The 23736-nt window shown below is 34.6% G+C and overlaps 2 protein-coding genes across 5 annotated transcripts in view; both read left to right on the forward strand.

Annotated features, from left to right (window-relative positions):
* The window catches only part of LOC109107515 (cAMP-specific 3',5'-cyclic phosphodiesterase 4B-like), a 66948-nt gene extending 50439 nt beyond the window's left edge, over positions 1–16509 (forward strand). For 3 of the 4 annotated variants that reach the window (XM_042717640.1, XM_042717643.1, XM_042717642.1), the window contains 10 exons: positions 1389–1501; positions 8092–8185; positions 10268–10452; positions 10552–10650; positions 10739–10903; positions 12048–12147; positions 12301–12455; positions 13205–13327; positions 13427–13609; positions 14424–16509. In XM_042717640.1, coding sequence (XP_042573574.1) covers positions 1389–1501; positions 8092–8185; positions 10268–10452; positions 10552–10650; positions 10739–10903; positions 12048–12147; positions 12301–12455; positions 13205–13327; positions 13427–13609; positions 14424–14711 — 1505 coding nt within the window. In that variant the 3' untranslated portion in view covers positions 14712–16509. Of the gene's footprint in view, positions 1–1388; positions 1502–5936; positions 6232–7533; positions 7903–8091; positions 8186–10267; positions 10453–10551; positions 10651–10738; positions 10904–12047; positions 12148–12300; positions 12456–13204; positions 13328–13426; positions 13610–14423 lie in introns of those variants that run through there. The other variant, XM_042717641.1, reaches the window with a different exon arrangement.
* A 4053-nt stretch (positions 16510–20562) lies between these two features.
* LOC109107526 (SH3-containing GRB2-like protein 3-interacting protein 1) overlaps positions 20563–23736 on the forward strand; it is a 33797-nt gene continuing 30623 nt past the window's right edge. Inside the window, exon 1 of the mRNA XM_042717646.1 lies at positions 20563–21037. Within this exon, the coding sequence (XP_042573580.1) occupies positions 21028–21037 (10 nt within the window). The 5' untranslated portion in view covers positions 20563–21027. The remainder of the gene's footprint in view (positions 21038–23736) is intronic.

The raw sequence follows: 23736 nt of genomic DNA on the forward strand, positions 1-23736 counted from the left end.
TGCTTGGCTCCTGTTGAGCTTTGACTGGATGCTGGCCAGTAAGGGGAGTAAAGTTTGCCTCTCGGGTTGCTCCTGCAAACACAGTCCTGGCTTTGATTTCATAGCTCCTTCTCGTTAGCCCTATCGGGGATCAAATGGAGGTGGTGGGGGATTCTGTGAGTCGTGATCTCTCAATAAATATAAATGCTGATACCACCTTGGAAAAGCCTCCTGTCTACTAAAAGATTAAAGTTAATGCTCAGTGTGAGGGTGGTGGAGTCATTCAAACCGACGGATGCATTTGTAGTGGGTGTGATTCATTCCTCTCAGCTTTAGGCCTTTTCCATCTTGTCTTGTCAACCCTTTGTCCAGCAGCCTGTCTTTATTGTCCCTAGTATGCTATAGTTTCAACTTGTTAAATTAGACAAATTATTAAATAAAAATAGATATTTTCAAGAGTCGTACTTTATACTTGTCTGAGATTTTTTTTTCAGCCCCAAAAATGATTATGTATAAAGAAAATTACATCTATTTAGGGACAGTTATGTTTTTGTTTTCTTTTCTTTTTTTATGATGTTACTTTCAAGATATTAATGTACATTCTCTCTCAATATCATAATTCTCATTACTCTAATGCTAAAAATTTTTTTAATATTTACTATTTATTATATTGTTCTATATTTTATATATATATATATGTGTGTGTATATATATATGCAAACATAATTGTATTAAAGTAGATTTTTTAATTCTTTTATTTTCATTTCATGAAGTTAATTGTGATTTTTTTTTCTTACACTACATCATAAAAATCTAATGAGAATCAGCATTGAAATAAATGTACAAAAATAAAAACTCAAAACACATATTATGATAATGAATTAACAACAATTTTACAAATGCATTGCGGTCCTAAAAATAGGCGTCATTTTCTTGTTGTTTTGGGTTGAAATATGACCTTAATGTGTGTTTTGATGAGATTCATCCATCAAGATCATTTACTAACAGGATAATTGAGCATTAATCATTCTCTCCCCACTTTGGTTTCAATTAACTACATTTTCAGTCAACAGAAGAGGAGAGAAATAGGGAATGAGTTTTTAAGTCCCTCCCACTATAAGCACTAAGGTTCATTGACACATCAGCACAGAGAGAGAGAGATACACTGGCAGACAGACTGCACAGTAGGTGAGTTTGGAGACCGAGCCGGTGACACAATGGAAAGGACTATGAAGCGAACAGTGAGCTATTAATCCAGATACTATCAGTGCAGAATGACTACATCAGCAGCACACAGCGCACCATGAAAGATCACTGCTCCTCTATCTGCACCGCTCCCACCGGACCACCTTTTCTGGCCATGCAGCAGAGGCTGGATCCTGAATGCATATCCGTGTGTCTCTTACCAGATGAATCCTTCCAGAAGCTGGCCGTGGAGACCATGGAGGAGCTAGACTGGTGCCTGGACCAGCTGGAGACCATCCAGACGTACCGCTCCGTCAGTGACATGGCCTCCAACAAGGTGAGACTCACACTTTACCTCAGCATTGCTGGAAACAGCGGGGCATCTTTATGCATGTTTTCAGAGAAATTCACATTTCAGTCCTCTTAGAAATAAAGGTTCTTTATTGGCACTAACGGTTCCATTTAGAACCTTTAACATCCATGGAATCTATCCGTTGCACAAAAGCTTCTTTATAGTGTAAAAAATGTTCTTTAGATGTTCTTCACACTAAGAAAAATGGTTCTTTGAAAGGTGTTTCTCTACGGCATTGCTGCAAAACCTCTCTTTTGGAACTTTTATTTTTATAAATGTATACTGCAAAGTTTGTTTGTTTGAGATTTTTCAGTTTGTGGTAGAAGAGTAGTTTTTATTGCTTTCCACATTCACGTGTTATTTCAAAGCCTAGTAAGTCAAGGTTTTGTTGGAATATCAATGAGATGCAATAAGGAAGATTTTCAATTCTATTGTGTCATTTTACAAACACTACTTATGGCAGTAGTCCATACAAAAATGATAATTCTGTCATCATTCACTCACCCTCATGTCATTGCACACCTCTATGCAAACAAAAGAAGATATTTTAAGAAATGTATGCACTCAAACTGTTTTGGTCCCCATTGACTTCCACTGTGTTTTTTATTCATACGATGCAAGTCTATGGAAACCAGAACTGTTTAGTTAACAACATTCTACAAAATATCATCTTTTGTGTCCAGCAGAAGAAAGAAATTCATACAGGTTTGAAATGATATGAGTGTGAGTAAATTGTGTTAGAATTTTTCTTAAACGAAACTATCGCTTTAAGTATCTTTTGTGATGGTTTATTAGTTATTAGGAGTTATTAGATGCTTGTCTTAGACAATGTCTGAACATTTTAGTCATCCTTTTACCATAGCCTACTGGTATTGTTTAGTCACAGCTCTCAAATGCAGCTTTGAATCCTGGATTTTTTAGTGCTGATGCATGAATACAGTATGTGGTTGGTCATGTAGAACAGTGTCTATGAGGTTTATACTGCGAACGTCAATGATGAGATGTTGACATGAGATCTACAGATATTGCCACATTTATAGGTCAACAGTAAAGCATGCAATGATAACTTGACTGATTGCCTGATTATTACCCAGAGAATTACAGAAGAAACATTAATATAATATCTTAGTTCCAGTTTGTTGTCTTGGTGAAAGGCAGTTGGCCCAAGCAATTCTTTTATCTATTTTTAGCATATTTTATCACAAGAATTAAACTCTGTATGTGTGGGTGGTTATGGATTCAGTGGATTTACTGGAATCAGTGTTGAAAGGAAACTGTTGAAACACTCATTACTTAGAGTGAAAAACTAAATGATTAAACCTTTTTTCACATTATTTGGGTACCTACATTGGCACTGGCCTCTTTTTGTCAGCTGTGACCTCTTTACTTTGTTTACTCTCATACCTAATCAGATGTAGATCGAGAGCATAGAGTAACAGAGGACACACACTCACACTTGCCTCACTGACATCCCAGCATTACACTGCGTTTTATCATATAATGCAGTTATTAATTATATTTCACATTGTAGAATTATAACTGTGGCATAATGACATTTACAAAAATATATAAGTGATATTATTTAATTTGTAAAATACTTTTTTGAAGGTGTAAATAAAACAAAGAAAATTATAGTATGCTTTACAGGAAATATATATATATATGTCAGTCTACTTTTCTACTTTTTTTCTACTTCCACTGTTTCACATTTAATTCAATATTACTTGCCATTTCTTTGTAATTATTTGTGAAATTTACTATTCTAAACTGTACACCAATTTTATTTCAGTGTATATATGATACAGTTATTTTTGAATATGAGATAAAGGATAAAAGTAACAAAGAATAATTTTATTTTGGGGTCTGTTACTTTTTTCTCATTTTTAAAAATCACTTGGACTTGGCGGATTTAGATACAATGTAAAACGGATGCCTGGTATATATTTCATTATACACAGAATAAAATAATTTACAGAATCAAATTATATTTCATTATATTATATTATACTATATTATTTAACTTTCTGTAATATTTGCTATACATATATACATATACATATATATATATATATATATATATATATATATATATATATATATATATATATATATATATATATATATATGGTTCATTATATTTAAAGTTATTATAAATAGGCAAAATATCATTAATTGACTACTATTTCTATGTATTATTGTTTATATATATATATTTATATATATATATATCTGTCAATATAAAACACACACACACACACACACACACACACACACATATATATATATACTGTATAGGGCTGGGTTTTTGACACAAATTTCACGATTTGATTCGATTCTCATTCACAAGCATGCGATTCGATTTGATTCCCACTTTGATTTGACTTAATTCAGTATAGATTATTTTGTATTTATATAAGGTACACATGCCAAATTTTCTCAAGGAAAAAAAATCTTTTAACAAATGCTGTAAAATATACATGAGAGTCAGTTGGTACTACATTACTATAATATTGAAGGTTAAAACTAACTGATTTTTAGGCTATACAACTGCTTAAATTACACTTAATAAAGTTTTAAAAATAAAAGTTACAATTACATAATATTTCTACTTCAATTCGTCTTTTAACATTTAAATGGTGGCTGTCATTAACAAAAAAATATTGAAAAAAAAAAAAAAAAAAAAAAAAAAATATATATATATATATATATATATATATATATATATATATATATATATATGTATATATATGTATATATATATATGGTGCATATATTTAGCAAAATGCCCCTCGCTACAATTTAATTTTCTAGCTGACTAATGAATTTACTGTCACCGATTGTTTTTTTTCTGAGGTGAGGTTACATGACACATTGTTTACAAGCCATTATATTGACGTCTTTGCGCAGCTGAAACACTAATTGAGGGATTACATGAGACAGGATACGGATTGTAAAGTTGTACTCTTTCTTTTAACTTACCTTCGGATGTTTAGTCATGTTTATTAGGTGCTGAAACTGGTATTAATGTGGAGGAGACGATCAGTTCACGTGCGCCACGCGCTGCCACGTCTGTTGATCGAGGCGCTACAGCGATCTGTCACTCCACATTAAACAGCACCAAAACAGCATTTATTGTTTAAATACTGCAATACAATGGACAGAATTTGAAATCTGAGACTTTGTTTCATATTAAAACCACCAAAGCACAATGCTTATATTATTGCGATATATTGGATGGGAAGTGCCCTTCAACTTTCCGTGCATTAACTGAAAAAAGGCTAGATTAATCAATTCTTGGAATTTAAGAATCAATATTGTTTCGTAAAAATGAGAATCAATTAAAATCGAGATATAAATATTTTTTACCCAGCCCTAATATTATAGCTGTCAGTTTAACACGTTAACTTAATTAATTAGTTATGAAAAAAAAAAGATAAAAAAATTTCACGCAGTTAACGCACATATTTATATCGTATGATAAGTGATATCACATGAGCAGCAAGAACAATATATCACCAGTGCTGTTTTTATCACTATCGAACACGAGTGCAAATGTTTTGCCATAACATCAACAACAGTTCAGTAAATACGCAGTTAATATTGTTTTATATTTTAAACACAATATTGTGTGTTTTTGTTCAGTTTTGCCAACAAAAATATTACCTATAAAGCCACAGCAGAATGTTGTGCATCTCCGCGCAACACTTTCAATATGAATCCTCGTATTGAACGAATCGTGTGAACCAATGATTCAAAAAGTGAACCATTTACTTCTTTCCTGAATGAATCAGCTGTTTGAACGAATCGACTCATAAAGACATTTACCGCCAACTCTAGTAGAAGATTTAGTTTCTTCTTTAGAGTATCATTTAATTTATTAAAATAAATAAATATAAATCATTAAAGAGATATTTTTTTCACCAATAATAAATAAATAATAATTCTGTCATCATTTAGTCACCCTCATGTTTTTTCAAACCTGATTGACTTTCTTTTGCACAACAAAAAAGAAGGTATTTTGAAGACTGATGGTAACAAAGCTGTTTTGGTTACCAGTAACTTTCATTGCATTAACATAAAATACTGAGATGTTTCTCAAATTATCTTCTTGTTCCATAATAACTGTTAGGCCGTTGTAGCCTAAACATTTAACACAATAATAGCTTTTAAATGATCTTTTGTGGGTATTTTCACAACCAAATTTAATTTAATCATTTACAGAATTAAAAAAAAAAAATTCTAGGTGTATAGGTGATTATTTAAATATAAGTTATTATTGTTGGTTTATTATTTATAGTTAAATCTTTCTTTGAACCGGAAAGGTAACACATAATGAAATTCAGCTACGTAGTGCAAGTCTTCGATTCACGTCATAATCTATGAAAGACAAAAGCCTGAGCCTTCTTGTCATGTCTTTGAAGTTGTGTGAGTAGTAACTGAGCGAGTTCCACCCGTGTGCAGTCAGAACATGAGTAGCGCGGTACCTGCGGCTGCAGACAGAGAGAGGCAGAGGGAGGCGCTGGGAGTCGTGAGGGAGGAGAGGTGAATCACTCAGCACTTAGTCTAAAGCATTTCCTGACACCCGTCAAAGTGAACTCACAGGCACTGCCTTGCCACATGCTCACCAACAGCGCACAAACACCATCGCTGCAACAATGGGACTATGCTACTCAGAGAAAAGGAGAAATTTTGGTGTGCTAAAAAGCTGGCGAGAGGTGAGTTAGTGCAAGGGCTTTTTTGAACAAATTCTGGCTTTGCTTTGAGGTTTAATGCTGAAGGAACTGATTCATCTGTTACTGGAGATTGGCTTATGTTTAAGGGATTGGCTTGTGCTTTATGTTGTTATAAGAAATGAGAACAAGAGCTCCGAATTGTCTTTTATTTTTGGAAGTTTGAATGTTTAGATGTGTGCAAAAATTAAAATACTTTATGTAGAAAAATCGGAATAGCACAGCAGTTTGACTTTCTCCATTTTTATTTTTATTAGAACTTTTATTAGAATTTATTTTACAACTGCACTTATATTTATAAGGTTAAATTTAAATAATTCATTGACACTACTAATTTATTTAAAAATATATAAATATAAATTTATTTAAAAAAAAATTTAAACAGTTTTTTTTTAAAATGATTTCCTGTACTATAAAATATATAATAACTTATTTTAAAGTTAGATTGAAATAACTAATTGATACTTTTAAATAATTCATTTAAGAAATATTTAAAAGCAAGCTGTTTAAGTAATATCCTGTTCCATAAAATATGTATTATATTTTATAAGAATACTTTTTTTTTTTAAAAATTGGAAAATTTGCAATTATTAAATAACAGTTTTTTTTATATACAGTAAGCATTTTTAGATTTGAACTACTAAAACATTTAGACTTCAGTTCAACAGTGTCTAGTTCTAGTATAGTATCAGCTGAAGTGCACTTACATTGCATTTATGCATTCAACAGAAGCTTTTATCCAATGCAACGTTCAAGACATATTTCCCTGGGGAAAAAATATTTGCTCCATTGAGTAAAAATAGGCTGCTGCAAAACCATATTCATAACTTCCCAGTAGAAAAACATATTGCGGAAATACAGCAGATAGGAACAGATATATCACTTGGTATTAAATGTGGAGGATGTGCAGGACTGATTGCTAATTGTATTATTTATGTGTGTGTGTGTGTGTGTGTGTGTGTGTGTGTGTGTGTGTGTGTGTGTGTGTGTGTGTGTGTGTGTGTGTGTGTGTGTGTGTGTGTGTGTGTGTGTGTGTGTGTGTTGACTTCATGTTACTTTAGTCGGGCGTTTTTTTTTTTCCCGTTTGTTTTTTTCATTCAAACATTCATGAGAATTTTCTCATATATGCTAAAGATAGAACTATAACTAAAGTTGCTTCTAGCATGTATGGATATAAAAAAATCAAAACATGCATATAAATGTAGATACATTGAAATCCAGCAAGTAAAAAAGCAAAGCATTGTGTATCAGGTTTTGTGTGTTTACATATGTCCATCTTTGGTGCAGCAGTGGATGTGGAGCGTAAAAACAGGGGGGAGAGAGAGAGAGAGACAAAGATAGACAGAGAGAAGAAGGAAGAGGAGGGAGAAAGGGAGACAGAAAATAACCGAGGGAGAAACAAGACTTAGTGTTGGAAACACACCGTATGGCAGATCTCCTGGAATTCTGTCTGGATCTCTCCTGACGGTTGCTGTTTATCCGAGCCTGGCTGGGATGTGAAAGGGAATGCAGACGGATGAGATGAAGAGAGACGGTGTGGAGCCACTGGAGTCAGTGCTGGGCTTTAGTTTGAGTTCAGGGTTTAGGCGACTAACTGAAGACTCCAACATGCCTGAAGTCAACTATTTGCTCTCGGTGTCCTGGGGTTACATTAAGGTGTGTGTTTGTGAGAGAGTTATTCACTGCCATACATTGTTTGCCATGTATTGGTCGTTTAATTTGCATGTTGCTCGAGTTTCTTGCAGTGCTTGGTTAAAATATAGTGTGAGGACTTGCAATGAGAAGTTTAGAAATATTGATAATGTGTATATATTTAACAAGACTTGTCTTTTTTGTGTGTTTTAGTTCAAGAGGATGTTGAATCGGGAGCTGACACATCTGTCTGAGATGAGTCGCTCTGGAAACCAGGTGTCTGAGTTCATCTCCAACACATTCTTAGGTGAGTCCTCATAAGATGATTCAAACGCTTGTAAGAAAACATTACATGGGGACTGACCGTTCCTTTGTTTATGAGTGTGTAAAATCTTGGGATTTCAAGAAATAGATCACATATATTTTATTGCATATACGAATAAAAAAATACAAATATTTGAAAATGTAATATATTCCATGTACTAAAACCCCAGTTAATATGAGCTCATAAAAGCAGTATGCATAATTATTGTAAATGCCTTTTACTTGGAGTCATCCTTTCAAATACAGGCTGTTCAGAAGTTTGGGGTCAGTAGGTTTTTTAAAGTAAATCAATTAATACTTTTATTCAGAAAGGATGCAATAGATTTTGGTGTAAAAGTCAAGTATAGATTTATTAAAGATTATTAAAGATTTCTATTCAAATAAATGCTGGTCTTCTGAACATTTAAAAAAAATGTATTAATATAATCAGTATGACTGTTTTCCACATTGATAAATAATAATAAATGTTTCTTGAGAATCAAATCAGCATATTAGAATGATTTCTGAAGGATCTTGTGACACTGAAACCTGGAGTAATGATGCTGAAAATTCAGCTTTGCATCAAAGGAATAAATTACATTTTAAAATATAGTGAAGTGACACAAAACTTACATATCAGACAAGATCTATTGATTGTTTTCAAAATCATACAGTGTTTTTACTACAGTACACAGTGTTTCAGACTAGTGAGTGAAACTGAGAAATTTGGTGAAAGCCATACTTCAGATGGTGTTAATGATAAAAGGTTGTGGATAGAGAGGATGACAAGCTCCTCCATGAAAACACTGATATCTAGAAAGAGGGGTTAATCATTGCTGAACGTCTGTGGTTCGCCTGCACCTCTGTTATTCAAACCAGTCTGATCTGGTCTGACGTCAAAGCAGTGAGAGAGAGTGTGTGAGAAAGAGGAGGGCTGAAACTGTAGTCTGCGTCAGATGCCACAGGGTCACTGTACTCCCCTAACCCTGCCGTCCAGAGCCCTACAACCTACACACTACTCACAGAGTCATCAGCGGGGAGATTTTCAGACAAACACTCTTAACATGCAGTGTTAGAGAGAGCTCAACTCTCCTGAGTGAGAAACGAGAGATGTTTGAGAGAGAAGAACAAATGTGTGGTTCTGAGGGACGTCACTGGAGACAAAAAAAAATCAAGAGATCGCTGTTTCATCTCAGGAGACTTGGGTTGTTTTCTCATGCATGTTTTGAGTATCAACTTTGTCTCTGATGTTTCCATCAGTAGATATAACATTACAAACAACTGAGATGGGTTTGCACCGGCATACACTTAAAAATGATACTTTGGAAAAACAAAAAATTTGTTACAGTCAAATTTGTATGTAATTTTGATGTAATATTTGTCCACATTATTTGTTTTCCCAAAGACAAAAACATTCAAACAAAGAGTGTTTATTGTAAAGGCCATAATGAAGTTATATATTTTCTTTAGACATGAGCCAAAATGTTACTTAATGTAGGTCAATATAATACTTTTTTTCTTTTTATAACAAAATTTCACCATATTTATATTTAGTTTAGTTTTTACATTAAATTCTGATTTAGTAGTATTTATTAAAAATATTTATTTTTCCAAAAACAAAAACATTCATACAAAATAAAAAAGGCTATATTTATTGTAAAGACCACAATTATGTAAAATATTTTACTATAATAATGTTACTTAATGTAGGTCAATATAATACTTTGATGGTTTTTTTTTTCACCAAAACCAAAAGCTAAATTACCTAGAATATGAAAGTAGAATTTTTACTTAAGATAAAACTAAAAACATTTTGTTAGTCAGTGTTTAATTCAGTTTATTTACTAGAACTAAAGGCAGGACCGTAACTCTATTCTAAGCTTTCTTTACGTCAGGGAATATTTACCTGTAGCATAAACTGTTGAACTTGGCAGAAAAGTTCTTGTAGGTGGCTTATACTAATATCGAACTTCATTTTGCTTACTTGAATTTACTCAGAGTGTGTGTAAAGTCATGGTATCTGTTGTGAATTGAGTGTGCGAGTGCTGAAATTAACAATCACGGGCCGAAACATTTCCCCCTGTAGATAAACAGAATGAACTGGAGATCCCATCGCCCACTTCAAAATCACGGGACAGAAAGAGGAGGCAGCAGCAGCTGATGACTCAGATCAGCGGGGTGAGGAAGGTCACGCAGGGCCCGGGTCTCTCCAGCAGCTGCAGTACGGCCCGCTTCGGCGTGAAAACAGATTTGGAGGACTTGCTCTCAAAGGTATAGTCATACATTACAGAACACCTGTTGCATGGAAATCGTGCACTTTTGTCAAGCTGGTACCGTAGTTAGACGTATATCCTCTCTTGCCTTTTGTAGGACCTGGAGGACATCAACAGATGGGGTCTGAACATCTTTAAAGTTTCAGAGCACTCTCACCATCGGCCGCTGACCTGCATCATGTACGCCATCTTTCAGGTTAGTGCGCAAAACAAAAACCCCTTCTCACAAGTCCAGAGATGTGTTTTTAAAAATGAAATGTAACTGAAGCAGTTTTCTTCTGTAGGAGAGAGATTTAATGAAGACATTTAAGATCCCAGTGGATACCTTTGTGACGTACATGATGACCCTTGAAGATCACTACCACGCAGACGTGGCCTATCACAACAGTTTACACGCGGCTGACGTGGCCCAGTCCACACACATCCTGCTGTCCACACCTGCACTGGATGTAAGAAACTCCTATATGTCCCAGAAATGTAGTTATAATGTAGAAAAGCTTTAAGGCTTTATTTATTTAGCACAGGGCTTTATATATATATATATAAAAAACCATAAAGTTTAGTTTATTAATTTATAAAGCACATTTCAAAACAACAGAAGTTGCACCCAAAGTGCTGTACAGAGGCATCAAAACAAAATTAAAACACAGGATCAAAAAACTTGGAGACAGATGTAAAAATACAGTATAAACACCCTCATATAATGAAAACAACATTTTAAAATTAAATACAAATAAAAAAAATGTTTTACAGCTGCATATAACTAAATAAGAAAATACATTTAAAATTTCAAATTGAAATGCTTAACATGAACATATAAAAAGAAAAAAATAAAATGCATTAAAATTAGTTAATAAAATTTAAATGAACGGAAAAAAATTAATATAAAAACAATAGAATAAAATAGATATAAATGAAAAATGTAAATAAATAAAACAAAACAAGAGAAGAAAATATAAATGAAAAATGTTTTAAAACAGCATATAATAAAATAAGGGAATACATTTTTTAAAAGAATTTTAAAAGTTAAAATGCTTAAAAGAAAATAAAAGCATAAAACAGAAGTACAATTCTTAATAAATTATAAGAGATTAAAATACAAATAAATGGAAATAATGAAAATGATTAAGATAAATAAAATTAATGTATAAACAAAATAATTGAATAAAATAGTTATCAAAAAAATTGAAATACAAAACAAAATAAGAGAATAAAATGGAAACAAAATATTTTCTCCTCATTCCACATTTCCAGCCAGTCATAGCTGTTTCTGAACCCTTTGAATTGATTTGTCTCTAATTTTCCTGATGCATGACCCCTCTGATCTCTAAAGTGTTTTGTCTGCAGCTCTTTTTTGCTTTGTCTTCTTTTAAGGCAAAAATGAAACTTGAAAAGACAAGCTGTCTTTTGTCTGCAAAATATTTAGTTTAATTAAAGGTCTTATGGCAAACAGAGTCAAAACTGAAACAGTTTCAACTGGCAGAGTTGTGTTACAATGCTTAAACTGTGTGCCGCATGCTTTACTCAGTTCAGTGCATTGCAGAAAGTTGATCTGGGTCGTGTAACACTGTCTTTCTCTATTATTATGCACAGGCGGTCTTTACAGACCTGGAGATCCTGGCCGCTATCTTTGCAGCAGCCATCCATGATGTGGACCACCCAGGAGTCTCAAACCAGTTCCTAATTAATACCAGTGAGTGTGTTTTTATCTACATATAGAAGACCATGCATGCTTATGGATCCAAACTGCTGCAGTTATTGAAACGCAAACCATATGGAAGAACAAAGCCTCAATGTTATGACTGTTTCATGTCTCCCATAAACATCATGCCTGTCTTTACTGCAGACTCCGAGCTGGCGCTCATGTACAATGATGAGTCTGTTCTGGAGAACCATCACCTAGCGGTTGGTTTCAAGCTCTTGCAAGGGGAAAACTGTGATATCTTCCAAAACCTCTCCAAGAAGCAGCGACAGACTCTGAGAAAGATGGTCATTGATATGGTAGGCATTTGTGCTCGTTGATGTTATCACCTTTAAGCTTTTAGTGTTCAAACAACTCACACAGAAGTCACTTTCAAACCAAGCAGCATTTGTTGGTCAAAATTCGAACACAAGGAAAATCTGTTTGGGCAACTTTTTCGCTCTAATACGAAAGAGCGTAAATACTAAGCCTTTTCTCACTTAGTTTGGTCTGTTTAGGCATAGATCAACATAGCAATTGTGCTTGAATTCACACCAAAATAACAGTCTGAGAAATGCTACCTAGATTCATTGAAATACATGGCTCTACCTACATTTCTGCAAACTCAAAAAACATTCCTATACTTACCAATCGCTGCAGATTCCAGTTGAAATGAACACTAGAGGTGGTAAAACTCAGACAACTTGTATTCATTTTCACACAAATTATGATTTACAGGGCCAAAGTTTTAAGAAACCCAAATTTTTTCACTCTATAGTGATACTGACCCAACTAATCTCGTGCCTCATACAGTATATACACGTTTTGAACAGTCACGGAAACACTGGGTGTTGTATAATCAGCCATTTCAGCGTTTGAAGGGTGTCAAATGGTAGCAGCAAACAAGTGAATTGGACTGGCACTTTGACCAATGAGAGGGCATTTATATTCACATGTGACACATTTTGATATGTCGCCTTAAGAAAGTGAAGAAAATGCAACATTGTAACAATTTAAGCAAACGATCTACAGGTCTGGAAAGACCCTAAGTCTCCATTTCTTTCCATAGGTACTAGCAACAGACATGTCCAAGCACATGAGCTTACTGGCTGACTTGAAGACAATGGTCGAGACTAAGAAGGTGACCAGTTCAGGAGTGTTGCTATTGGACAACTATACGGACAGGATACAGGTGAGTCCTGGCCTGCGTGTCCTTAACAACATTTGTTTCTTCACTACTAGTTCCACAAGTCAATATCCTTCAACATCCTCTGTCTCACAATGTCCACAGGTCTTACGAAATATGGTTCACTGTGCCGATCTCAGCAATCCCACCAAGCCATTAGATCTATACCGCCAATGGACGGATCGCATTATGGATGAGTTCTTCCACCAGGGTGACCGAGAGAGAGAGCGAGGCATGGAGATCAGCCCGATGTGTGACAAACACACCGCTTCAGTGGAGAAGTCTCAGGTGGGCATCTAAAGGATCCTTCACATTCAAGTCATTCCACACTTTAGCATACTTTAGTGTACTTATTATGGAAATAATATACTTTAAAAGAGTATATTTCAGTGCGAAATCAATATAATGTTTTTGAACACTTAATTGCACAGTATTTGTAAATTAAAATGGATTATAATTTGTTTACACTAAATGCAATTAACTAAACTTGGTGTTGTTTGACCCACTTAAGTAGAACTATAGTGCATCTTTATGTGCAGTTTCATAATTATATTGTCTTTGAAAAATGGTTAAAGCATACTGTTGAATGCACTGAAAAGCATTTATGGTAAACTAAAATACACTGTAATGTAATTTCTGTTTAAACGTGCATGTCATGTATTTAACAATATTTGTAATTACACATTTGTAATGATGAGATTGATATTCAAAAACTTAGCTTGTGCTTTACATTGTTAGTCAAAATAAGTGTACTTCTCTAAAGCCTGAAAAATGATTTAAAATGGACTTTAAAGTACAACTTTTAGTTTTACATTATTACAAAGTAAACTTGTCTTTAAAATTGTCCTTAAGTGTGCTAAGAAACATAGTCATGAATGTATACTCTTTAAGTGGCCCAGTGATATTATATTATCTGCAGGTACAGATTTTTAAAAAATATACTTTTTAAAAATGTAAAATTGTTCTAAAATATACTTAAAACTTAATTGTACATTTAAACACAACAAAGCACACTTCTTTTTTACAAAGTATTGGTCAAGTTGAGCAGTTTCTTGAAGGAATTTATCAATTGTTTTTTTTTTTTGTTTTTTTCTCCTTTTAGGTTGGTTTCATTGATTACATCGTGCATCCACTATGGGAGACCTGGGCGGACCTGGTCCATCCAGATGCGCAGGATATCTTGGACACTTTAGAGGAGAACAGGAACTGGTACCAAAGCATGATACGGCAGAGTCCCTCTCCTCCCTTCTTCGAAACAGGAACTGATGGTGGAGACAAGTTTCAGTTCGAGTTGGAGGTCGAGGAAGGAGCCAAGCAGGATACAGAGAACCTCTTAGAGTCAGACTGTGTAGAGATAGTGACGCATCCGCCTCCATCCACCGAGACGTAGCACCTCACTACAATGGCTGCTATGTAGGCCATATTTGATGAGAGAGTTAAGTGGAGGAACGTTAATTCTCCTGCTTCCTGAGAATCCCTCAGAGGACCGCTGTGTCTGTTGTTTCAGAGCCCAAATGAGGAGTGAGCGAACAACCTACACAATCTAGCTGGAATTTGCAGGAATCCATTCAAGCTGGACATTACCAGAAGTGGACGGACAGACGTACCGAAAGTGCCATAAGCTGGATTTTCTTAATCAGACGTTACAGTCTGATCCGAAGTGGGTTGAAGTGGGTTTCTGTGAAGGAGAAATGCTGACCCTCTTATAAGACGGCTTTGTACTACAACGTCAAAGTGACTTTTTTGTAAAAAAGTGACTGCTTTTTTTGTACTTGTGTGTTCTTGTGTGACTTTTTTTGGTTGTCACATCCAACTACTCTTTTGGAAACGTGAGAGATGTTGTCATTCTGAAAGCAAAAGCATGTAATTCCCAGTTGTGTATTGGGAATGCAGTCTTCCTGAATCTTGGACTTCAGAATAATCTAGTGCCAGCATACTTTATTCAAGTAATACAAAACCTTTGTATTTTGTAATGAACAGTTTCTCTTTTAAAAGGCGTTATTATTAAGCGATTCTTCTGGTACAATTAATGTGACGTTTTATGTCGTATTAACTTAAAACAGGATCCAAAGACTTCAGATTTTTAGTGGTTACTCTTAAAGGAATGTTCTGGGGTGAATATAAATTAATTAAGATATTTCGACTGTATTTGTGGTGCTTTTATGCTGATTGCCACAGAAAATAATTTAAGGTTTTTTTTAATTCTTCCATTGTAAGAGCCATTTGAAGTACAGCAAGGAGCTACTTTTATAAATATTGTATTAGTGATTTTTTGATTTTAAAAAAACTGATGGATGAGTCAAAATGTTTGCTTTTGTTTTTTCTGTGGTAACTGACATTACCCCACAGATGCTGTCGATCAAGCACTATTAAACCCAGATTATTTCTTTTAACCACTTTAATATGGGAAACAAACATCCCAACACTCAATAGCGATATTAAACCGATTTATAACTAATTGTTTTTTATATACTATATATTTAAAAAATGAGCTCTGTGTGTCTGCAAATGTCATTAAGATACATTTGTCAAAGCAACAAAAGAGATTTAACATTCAAAAAATTTACTTTTAAAAAACTAATTTCTCTTAATGCCTTTCTTTTCTTGGAATCTAAGCTTTTAATATTCACAGAACAAAGTCAACAATAAACCTCAATTACACAATCACTGATGTCAAAAAATGCGGCTCCTCCTGATGTACGTTCTCACTGGTCAGGAACGGGATGTGGTGAACGTGCGTCATTCTGATTGAGATTAGCCTTTCATTCGACCTAAACAAGTATCTTTCTTTCCTAACAATATGTACACTGTTTGCTTTTGCTTACCTTTTGTGTTAATGCATTTTTTTTTAATCAGTGGAGGACTATTATTCACAGAAGCTTTGCCACAGACATGTGTAACTGACCCAAATCGAATTTACGGTTACGATATGAAGCTGTAACTTCAGACTTTGTCTTTTTTTTACGCATGTTTGTCATTGTGAAACCGATGATGAACATGCACACTGTAGAACAACTGTGATTTCACTGGTGGAATCACTGTAATGTCTATTATTATTATATTTATTTACTATTATATTATCATTTTTAGTATTAAACCTCTGTTAAAGTTGTGTTGCACATTCATTTGTCCAAAAAAAAAAGAAAGAAATTAAACAGAGAAATAAATGAAAACGTTTTGGTCTGTAATTGTTGCTGTATTTCTTTTTAAGGTCAGACAACCTAGGATTTTGTTACTGTCGTGCACATACTATAAACCATAATACATCTGCAAGAAAAAAATGCTAAAATGTGCATATAATTATGCAATCGGGCAAATTTGCTTCAGTAGTTTATTCAAATAAATGTTTTCCATCTAGCTGTGAGATGCATGGTTGTGCTATTAGGCTCTGTCTGCTAAGTTAATATATAATTTTGTATGTATTTAGGTTTTTTGTTAATATTTGTTAATTCAAAACTAGTGGTGACGTAAAAACTCCTTAGAACAAATGTGTCAAGTCAGTATGAGACAGTATAAGAACACTATGGCACACTATTGCATACAGTATATACGTGTAATAAATCCTTTCATAGTATTGCATAAATTCATACCCCTTTTCATACTATTGCATGTGCCTTCATACTATTGCTTGAATCCATAAAAAGGGGTTTAATGTTTAAAACAACTTCACATTCACGTATTAATTGTTAGCTTTTTCCCCTGATCACACAGACATAACAAAACACCAAAAGCAGAATGAACCAATGCATTCATTCACCACATATCAAAGTACAGATCATGCAGACGTGACATCTGCCACCACCCAGAAACAGCCGAAGCGTATCCTGCACAGCGAGTCTGGTTTCATTGAGTAACATTTATGCTGAAGTTTACCAGTAATGTCTATGATCAGCTTAAGCCAGATGACCTTTGTGTAGCGAACATCGTGTTCGACTGAATTTAAAGTTCTTATAAAACATCTCAGGATATTGTGATATAAAATATTTGATTCAGTTGGAGCAAACCCTAAGTATGTTTGTGCTTATACTGTGTCTAGAGATATAGCCATCGCTAGCCATATCTGTAGTCCTTGGGGTCGATTGCATAAACTGCTTAGACTAGTCTTAAAACACTGCTCATAACTTTTTTAAGTCAGTTACGGGAAAAGGGATTGATCTAATTTGAATCTGAAATGTAAGACTGATAAGAACTTGATTGCTACAGTAGTTGGTTAAACTAGTCTCAACATGGTGGCTATGTTTATGCAACTGGCCTTAGAATATCAAACAAACCTAGTAACTACATAGCAGCACCTTAGCAACCATAAACAACACATTAGTGTCATGTATTACAAAAACAAATGTTTTGGCTCAACAAAAACTTGCAGTTTGCATCTGTTTTTTTTTTAATTATGACAACTTCAAATGAAATTATTTTCAATGCCAAATTACACTGAGCTAGAGGAACTTAATAATGTGCAGCATAAACACAAGTTACTAAAAAAAAATAAGTATTTTGAAGAATGTTGTTAACCAAACAGTTGACGTAACCAGAAAAAAATTCAAACAGGTTTGGAACAACTTGAGGGTAAGTAAATGTGACAGATTTTTTTATTTTTTTGCATGCACATGTCTTTCCCTTTACTAAAAAAACACTTAATTTCACGTTTATTCTCCTTATCTAGCCCTATTCAAAGCATCTGCTGCGTTATCAAGAAAAAATAGTACAGAAGACAAAAAGTAAAAAAGACACAACTTACTACTACGAGACAATCAAAAATTCAATTAAATCATAAATTTGTTTAAATTACACACAATATTAAGGTGCAGTGTAATGATCAGCATTATTATGTCAACAGAACTCACCAAAATAATGTTTGCAACATTTAATTAAAAAAAACTTGCAACTATGCATTTATTTAAGTTAATGGGTTCCCTGAATTTCTTTTTTTAGAGTGTGGCGGGAAAGTTTTGCATAGGTGGGCGCCACTCTAAAAACCAAGTTTGGTAACATTTCTCTGAAATATATTTTCTGGCGTGGTGTTGTTAATATTAGTTCTTGCTTGAAAGAACAAAAAAGAGGCAAGAGGAGGGGGTCTCAGTTATCAGAGAACATGGGGAAGATGCTTGGGACGTGCTATTTAGGGTACAGTCACTTATTACTAAAAATCCCGTGACACTTAGGTCAACTTTTTCCATCGCCACCATGTCCGAACCCATGAAAGCTTGGGAATTTTTTTGGGAGCGCTGCAGAAAGTTTGCAGTGTTTGACGTCAAAGCGCTTGTTGTTCCAGAGTGCAGCACGTGGAAACTCAATACATGTGGGCTACTGGAGGCTTTTCTTAGGGCCCTCGGCCCCAGAGGAGGAAGTGATCAAGGCGAAAAACAAGTCTGATCACTTTCCCTTCACAGAAAAGGCAGAATTTCCTGATAGCGTGATCGTTTATCACGCACTCAAGATGAGGGCCATGTTGCATATCTGATGATGCTTTCAGAGAATTCACTCAAGGAGAATAAAACAAGGAGTTTGTCGACAGAGAGGAAGGCAGTTTGAATGAGTTCAGGCATATGCCACCAGATTGTATATCTATGCCTGTTATTTGTTTTTTTATAAAAGTTTTTCAAGTAAATAAAAGTTTTTCAAGTAAATAAAAGTTTTTCAAGTAACACGAACTGATGCATAACAATAGTCATTTTATTCATATTGTATGTTTTAATTCTAATTTTCTGTGAAATGCACATATCCAATGCCATTTATTCGTGATTTAAAAAAAGGCTGGGTGTACAATACATGGTTCACTGTAAATTACACATATTCTTATATTTTCTCTGCAATCTGAAATAAATAGTGTGTCTGTGTTTATTCCTGTTAACTTCTCTGGTGTTGTTAGTCACGTTTCTGTGAAATGACCTACCTGTTTTCAATCAGTCATCTCAGATGCGAGATTCCAGTAGTTGTTGACAAGATTTCAAGATTTCATTGGCCCTATTTTGCAGTCTTTTTTTATCTGAAAATCAGTTTTAGCTGCTGACCCCTTGTGGCTATATATTGTACTTCTGTTGCAAAAGAGCTTCAGTAATGCATAACTGTATGCAGCATCATGTGCAGTCTGAACAATCATTTAAGGGCTAAAAACTTTTAATTCAATGAAATACAAAGATTCATATTTTAGACCTTTAAATGTGACACTTATTTAAAAGGTAAACTTATTACCTCACAAGTTTTAGGGTGATTTAGCTCATGTAGCTATATGCTCAAGTGATCAGGGCAAGCATCAAATGTTTGTGGAGAAAAGGGGAAAAAAATCACAGATTCGTAGACACCCATATTTCACCCAGAAAATGTACTCACACTCAGGCCATCCAAGATGTAGGCTAGATGAGTTTTTTTCTGATCAGATTTGGAAAAATATAGCATTACATCAATTGCTCGCCAGTGGAGCCACTGCAGTGAATGGGTGCCGTCAGAATGAGAGTCCAAACAGCTGATAAAAACATCACAATAATCCACAAGTAGTCCAGTCCATCAATTCATTTCTTGTGAAGCAAAAACGTGTGTGTTTGTAAGAATCAAAATCACTATTAAGACATTTTTACGTTCAAAACCATTGCTTCCGGTTAAAATGGTGTATTTTGATGTATAAGGACAACAAGGGATGGACTTTTTTTACTGGAGGAAGTATTATTATGGATTATGGACTAGTATTTTGGCCAGAAGTGATTAAGGTTAAAATGTTTTAATTATGGATTTGTTTCTTACAAACTCACACCTTTTCACTTCAAAAGATGTTAATTGATAGTCTGGACTATCAGCTGTTTTGGACTCCTGTTCTGACGGCACCCATTCACTGCAGAGGATCCGCTGGTGAGCAAGTTACACAATGCAAAATATCTCCAAATCTGTTGCAGTGAAGAAACATTGGATCTACATCTTGGATGACCCAAAGGTGAGAACATTTTCAGCAAAACATTGAAAAGATTATGACGTCAAAGTACAGTATTTTTCCACAAGCACTGAGTATAAGGTGGAGGAAATCATATTAATGTATCCAAACTGTCAAAATAAAAATATAATTATAAAATAAAATCTGTTAAATTACAAAAATGCTCAACTGAAGTATTATCACAAGTGGCCTCAGGCTTTAGTCCACCAGCAGGCGGCGCATTATCACATGATTATCGTTCACAGGATCAGACCAAAGTCCGTTCACACGTCCCTCTTGTGAATGTACAGTACGAACCCTACTACGGCTTTGCTCAGGTCATGAATATTAATTACGCACCGTGACGCAGGTCTACCTGATTTGCTGACGGAGTGGCGTAGAACGTTAGTGAACCTGCGAACCAACTGCGTTGAAAGGCTTGGCTCACTGATATCAATTCGTGACACGACTAGACGGTCCAGGAAGGTTACCAACCCACGTCAACATGACCTTATAAATATTTATGAGCGCAGCCTCCGCCATAGTACGCCTAGTAATTACGCGACCCTCCCACACTCTCGTTCTCCGTTCATCAGCGGCTGTCCTCAGCATCCCCTCAGTGATGATGGCGTGTGGATGCTGCGGATGCGTCGGTGCCTGGGGCCTAACCCACCGGTTACCGGGAAACCCGAGAGACGAGGACGCGAGGGGCTGGGCAGGATGAGACCGGTTACCGGATCACTGCTGCTGTATCTCATGTCAGTGTGTTTGCTCGCGTGAAACCGAGGAATGAAGTGCTGCAACCATGATGCAAGGTAAAAATTCCACTCCGGGCCCTTTAATTCATCTCTTGTCTGTTGCTGATGTTATTTATTAGCGCGCTACTATTCCCTGTAACAGTTACATGATATCCGAATGCAGCACATGATTGTTTTGGTGTCTGTCTCCTTGAAGGAGGTGAAGGATTATGTGTCTCGCGTTGTATGGCCAGTGTGTTTGCACCGTGACACACACACAAACATCATGATGGCACATTTAAATTTGAGGGTTTTCTGTGGGCCAGGTTTACACATGTAACGTTAGTCCAGTGCACAAAATAAATCTGCCATCAGGATGCTCGTGTGCCTTTGCTCTGTGCTCCACAGTCCCACCCTCATGATCTTATAGGTCTCTTCATGCCATGATTTATTTCCTCTAATTTAAAGGGATAGATCGCCCAAAAATGTGCATTTTGTCATCATTCATTAATCCTGGTGTAGTTCCAAACCTGTGATTTTTATTTTTATTATTATTATTTTTGAAGAATATACTGGTCACCTTTTAAAAGTTTGGGGTCAGTAATGTAAAATAATAATAGTAATTTTCAAATAAAATAATTATATTTAAAATAAATGCTGTTCTGTTCATCACATAATGCTGAAAAAATGTGTATCACATTTCCACAAAAATATTCATCAGTTTTCCATATTTATAATAATAATAAATGTTTCTTGAGCATCAAATCTGCATATAAGAATGATTTCTGAAAAATCATGTGACACTGAAGACTGGAGTAATGATGCTGAGATTTCAGCTTTCCATCACAGGAATAATTACATTTTATTATGTTTTCAAACAGAAAAAAAGCTATTTAAAACTTTAATAATATTTCATAATGTTGCTGTTTTTACTGTATTCAAATAAATGTAGACTTGATGTGCAAAAGTGGCTTCTCTGCCCCCAAGAAGATCTTTTTAATAAATTACATGATACAATTCTCGATACAAGTCTGAATCTTTCAAAATAAGCAAGTTTAAGTAAAAGTTGATCATATTGGTTAGAATAGAAATGCCTGTTTGTCCACAAATTGGATGGATCCAGATCTTGAGTGAATGACGGTTTACATTTCAATTAGTTTCTCAAACCAAGCTACCGTATCAAATGGACCGATCAAAAACACAGAATGTATGTGTTGTATGGACAACCATTATGATCTGTTTGTGTCCTTTTGTGGAGCTTGAAAGCTCAAGTACCCATTGATTGATTGTCAGTGCAATCAGTTATCGGAAAGAGCAGCCAGTACATTTCTCAAAAGTTCTCCTTTTGTGTTCTACTGAAGAAAACAGTCACACAGGTTTTGAATGACAAGGGTGTGTAATGACATCATGTTAGTGAGTGAGCTATTCCCTAAATCCTTAGAAAACTGTTTTTATTAAGTGGCATTTTAGGATTCAAGTGTTTAAGGTAGTGAGAAAGCTGCATGCAGTTTCGTCTCCTCATATTTGTTTTGGAGTAACTCGACTTAATTGCTTCACGTTTAGCCAAGCGGAGGAGGAAATGTCAGCTTTTCTCTAGAGGTCTTTTAGACCAGAGGCATGATGGGTGAACCTACAACTAGAGGCTTTTACACTGGCACTGAGCCCCGTCTGCCATCATGCCAAGATCTCCAGGCTATAAATTCTTGTGCCTTATCTGTTAATATCAACCATTATGCCAGTCGACATTAGGGGCTTTTGTTTCTGCATACAAGTAAACCAGAAAATAGAGAAAATATTGAAAAATAAGCATTAGATATTGCATATTTGTTGCTGCTGACACCCTTCCACTCATTGCGAATTTGGTCTTTCAGATTGAACATGCTCTTTGAATCCCAGTACAGTTACTGAGTAATGTTGCCGTGATGGAAATATAAAAAATTTTTTTTTACTTTAATTCCGGGGTGGGGGGGGGTGGGGGTGCATGTTTTAGTTGCAGATGTTGAAATATTTATGTGAAATGTCACTCCGCTGGTGACTGAATTCTGTGTTTGTTTTTAGATGTTAGTGAATTTAACTCTCTACTGTTTAACTTCTTGCTTTGTGTTTGGGTAGTTGATAACATTCAGTGATAGACGTGTGATATGTAGTTTATCTAAAAACATTTAACGTTGAGCAAATTCTTGGTATATATATATATAATATATATATATATATATATATATATATATATATATACCAAGAATTTGCAAAATGTTAAATGTTTATATATATATATATATATATATATATATATATATATATATTACAGGACAAAATTTGTAGTTAGACAGAGCTGGGTAGATTACTTATGAATTGTAATCAGTTACTGATTACAGATTACAGGACAAAATTTGTAGTTAGTAATATAATCTCTTAGATTACACATTTTTGGTAATGTAATCTGATTACTTTTGGATTACATTTAGATTACATTTGTGCTAACCCTTATTTGATATCACATAACACTAACTAACTAACACTAGCTTGCTCTATCCTTTTTCTATTCTATCTGTTTTCTTTTTTATTTATTATATATTTAAAAGTCTTGTTATAATACTTGTATATCATTTCTCATTAGTCTTGTTATAATACTTGTATATCATTGCTCTTTTGTTATTTCTGATTTGTAAGTCACTTTGGATAAAAGCGTCTGCTAAATGACAAATTGTAAATTTAATGTAATATATTGAATTAGCCTAATCTTGTACTATTTTGACAGGTACAAAGAAAAAAATGTT

This window comes from Cyprinus carpio, chromosome B2 (genome assembly GCF_018340385.1).
Source record: "Cyprinus carpio isolate SPL01 chromosome B2, ASM1834038v1, whole genome shotgun sequence".
Classification (NCBI taxonomy): domain Eukaryota; kingdom Metazoa; phylum Chordata; class Actinopteri; order Cypriniformes; family Cyprinidae; genus Cyprinus; species Cyprinus carpio.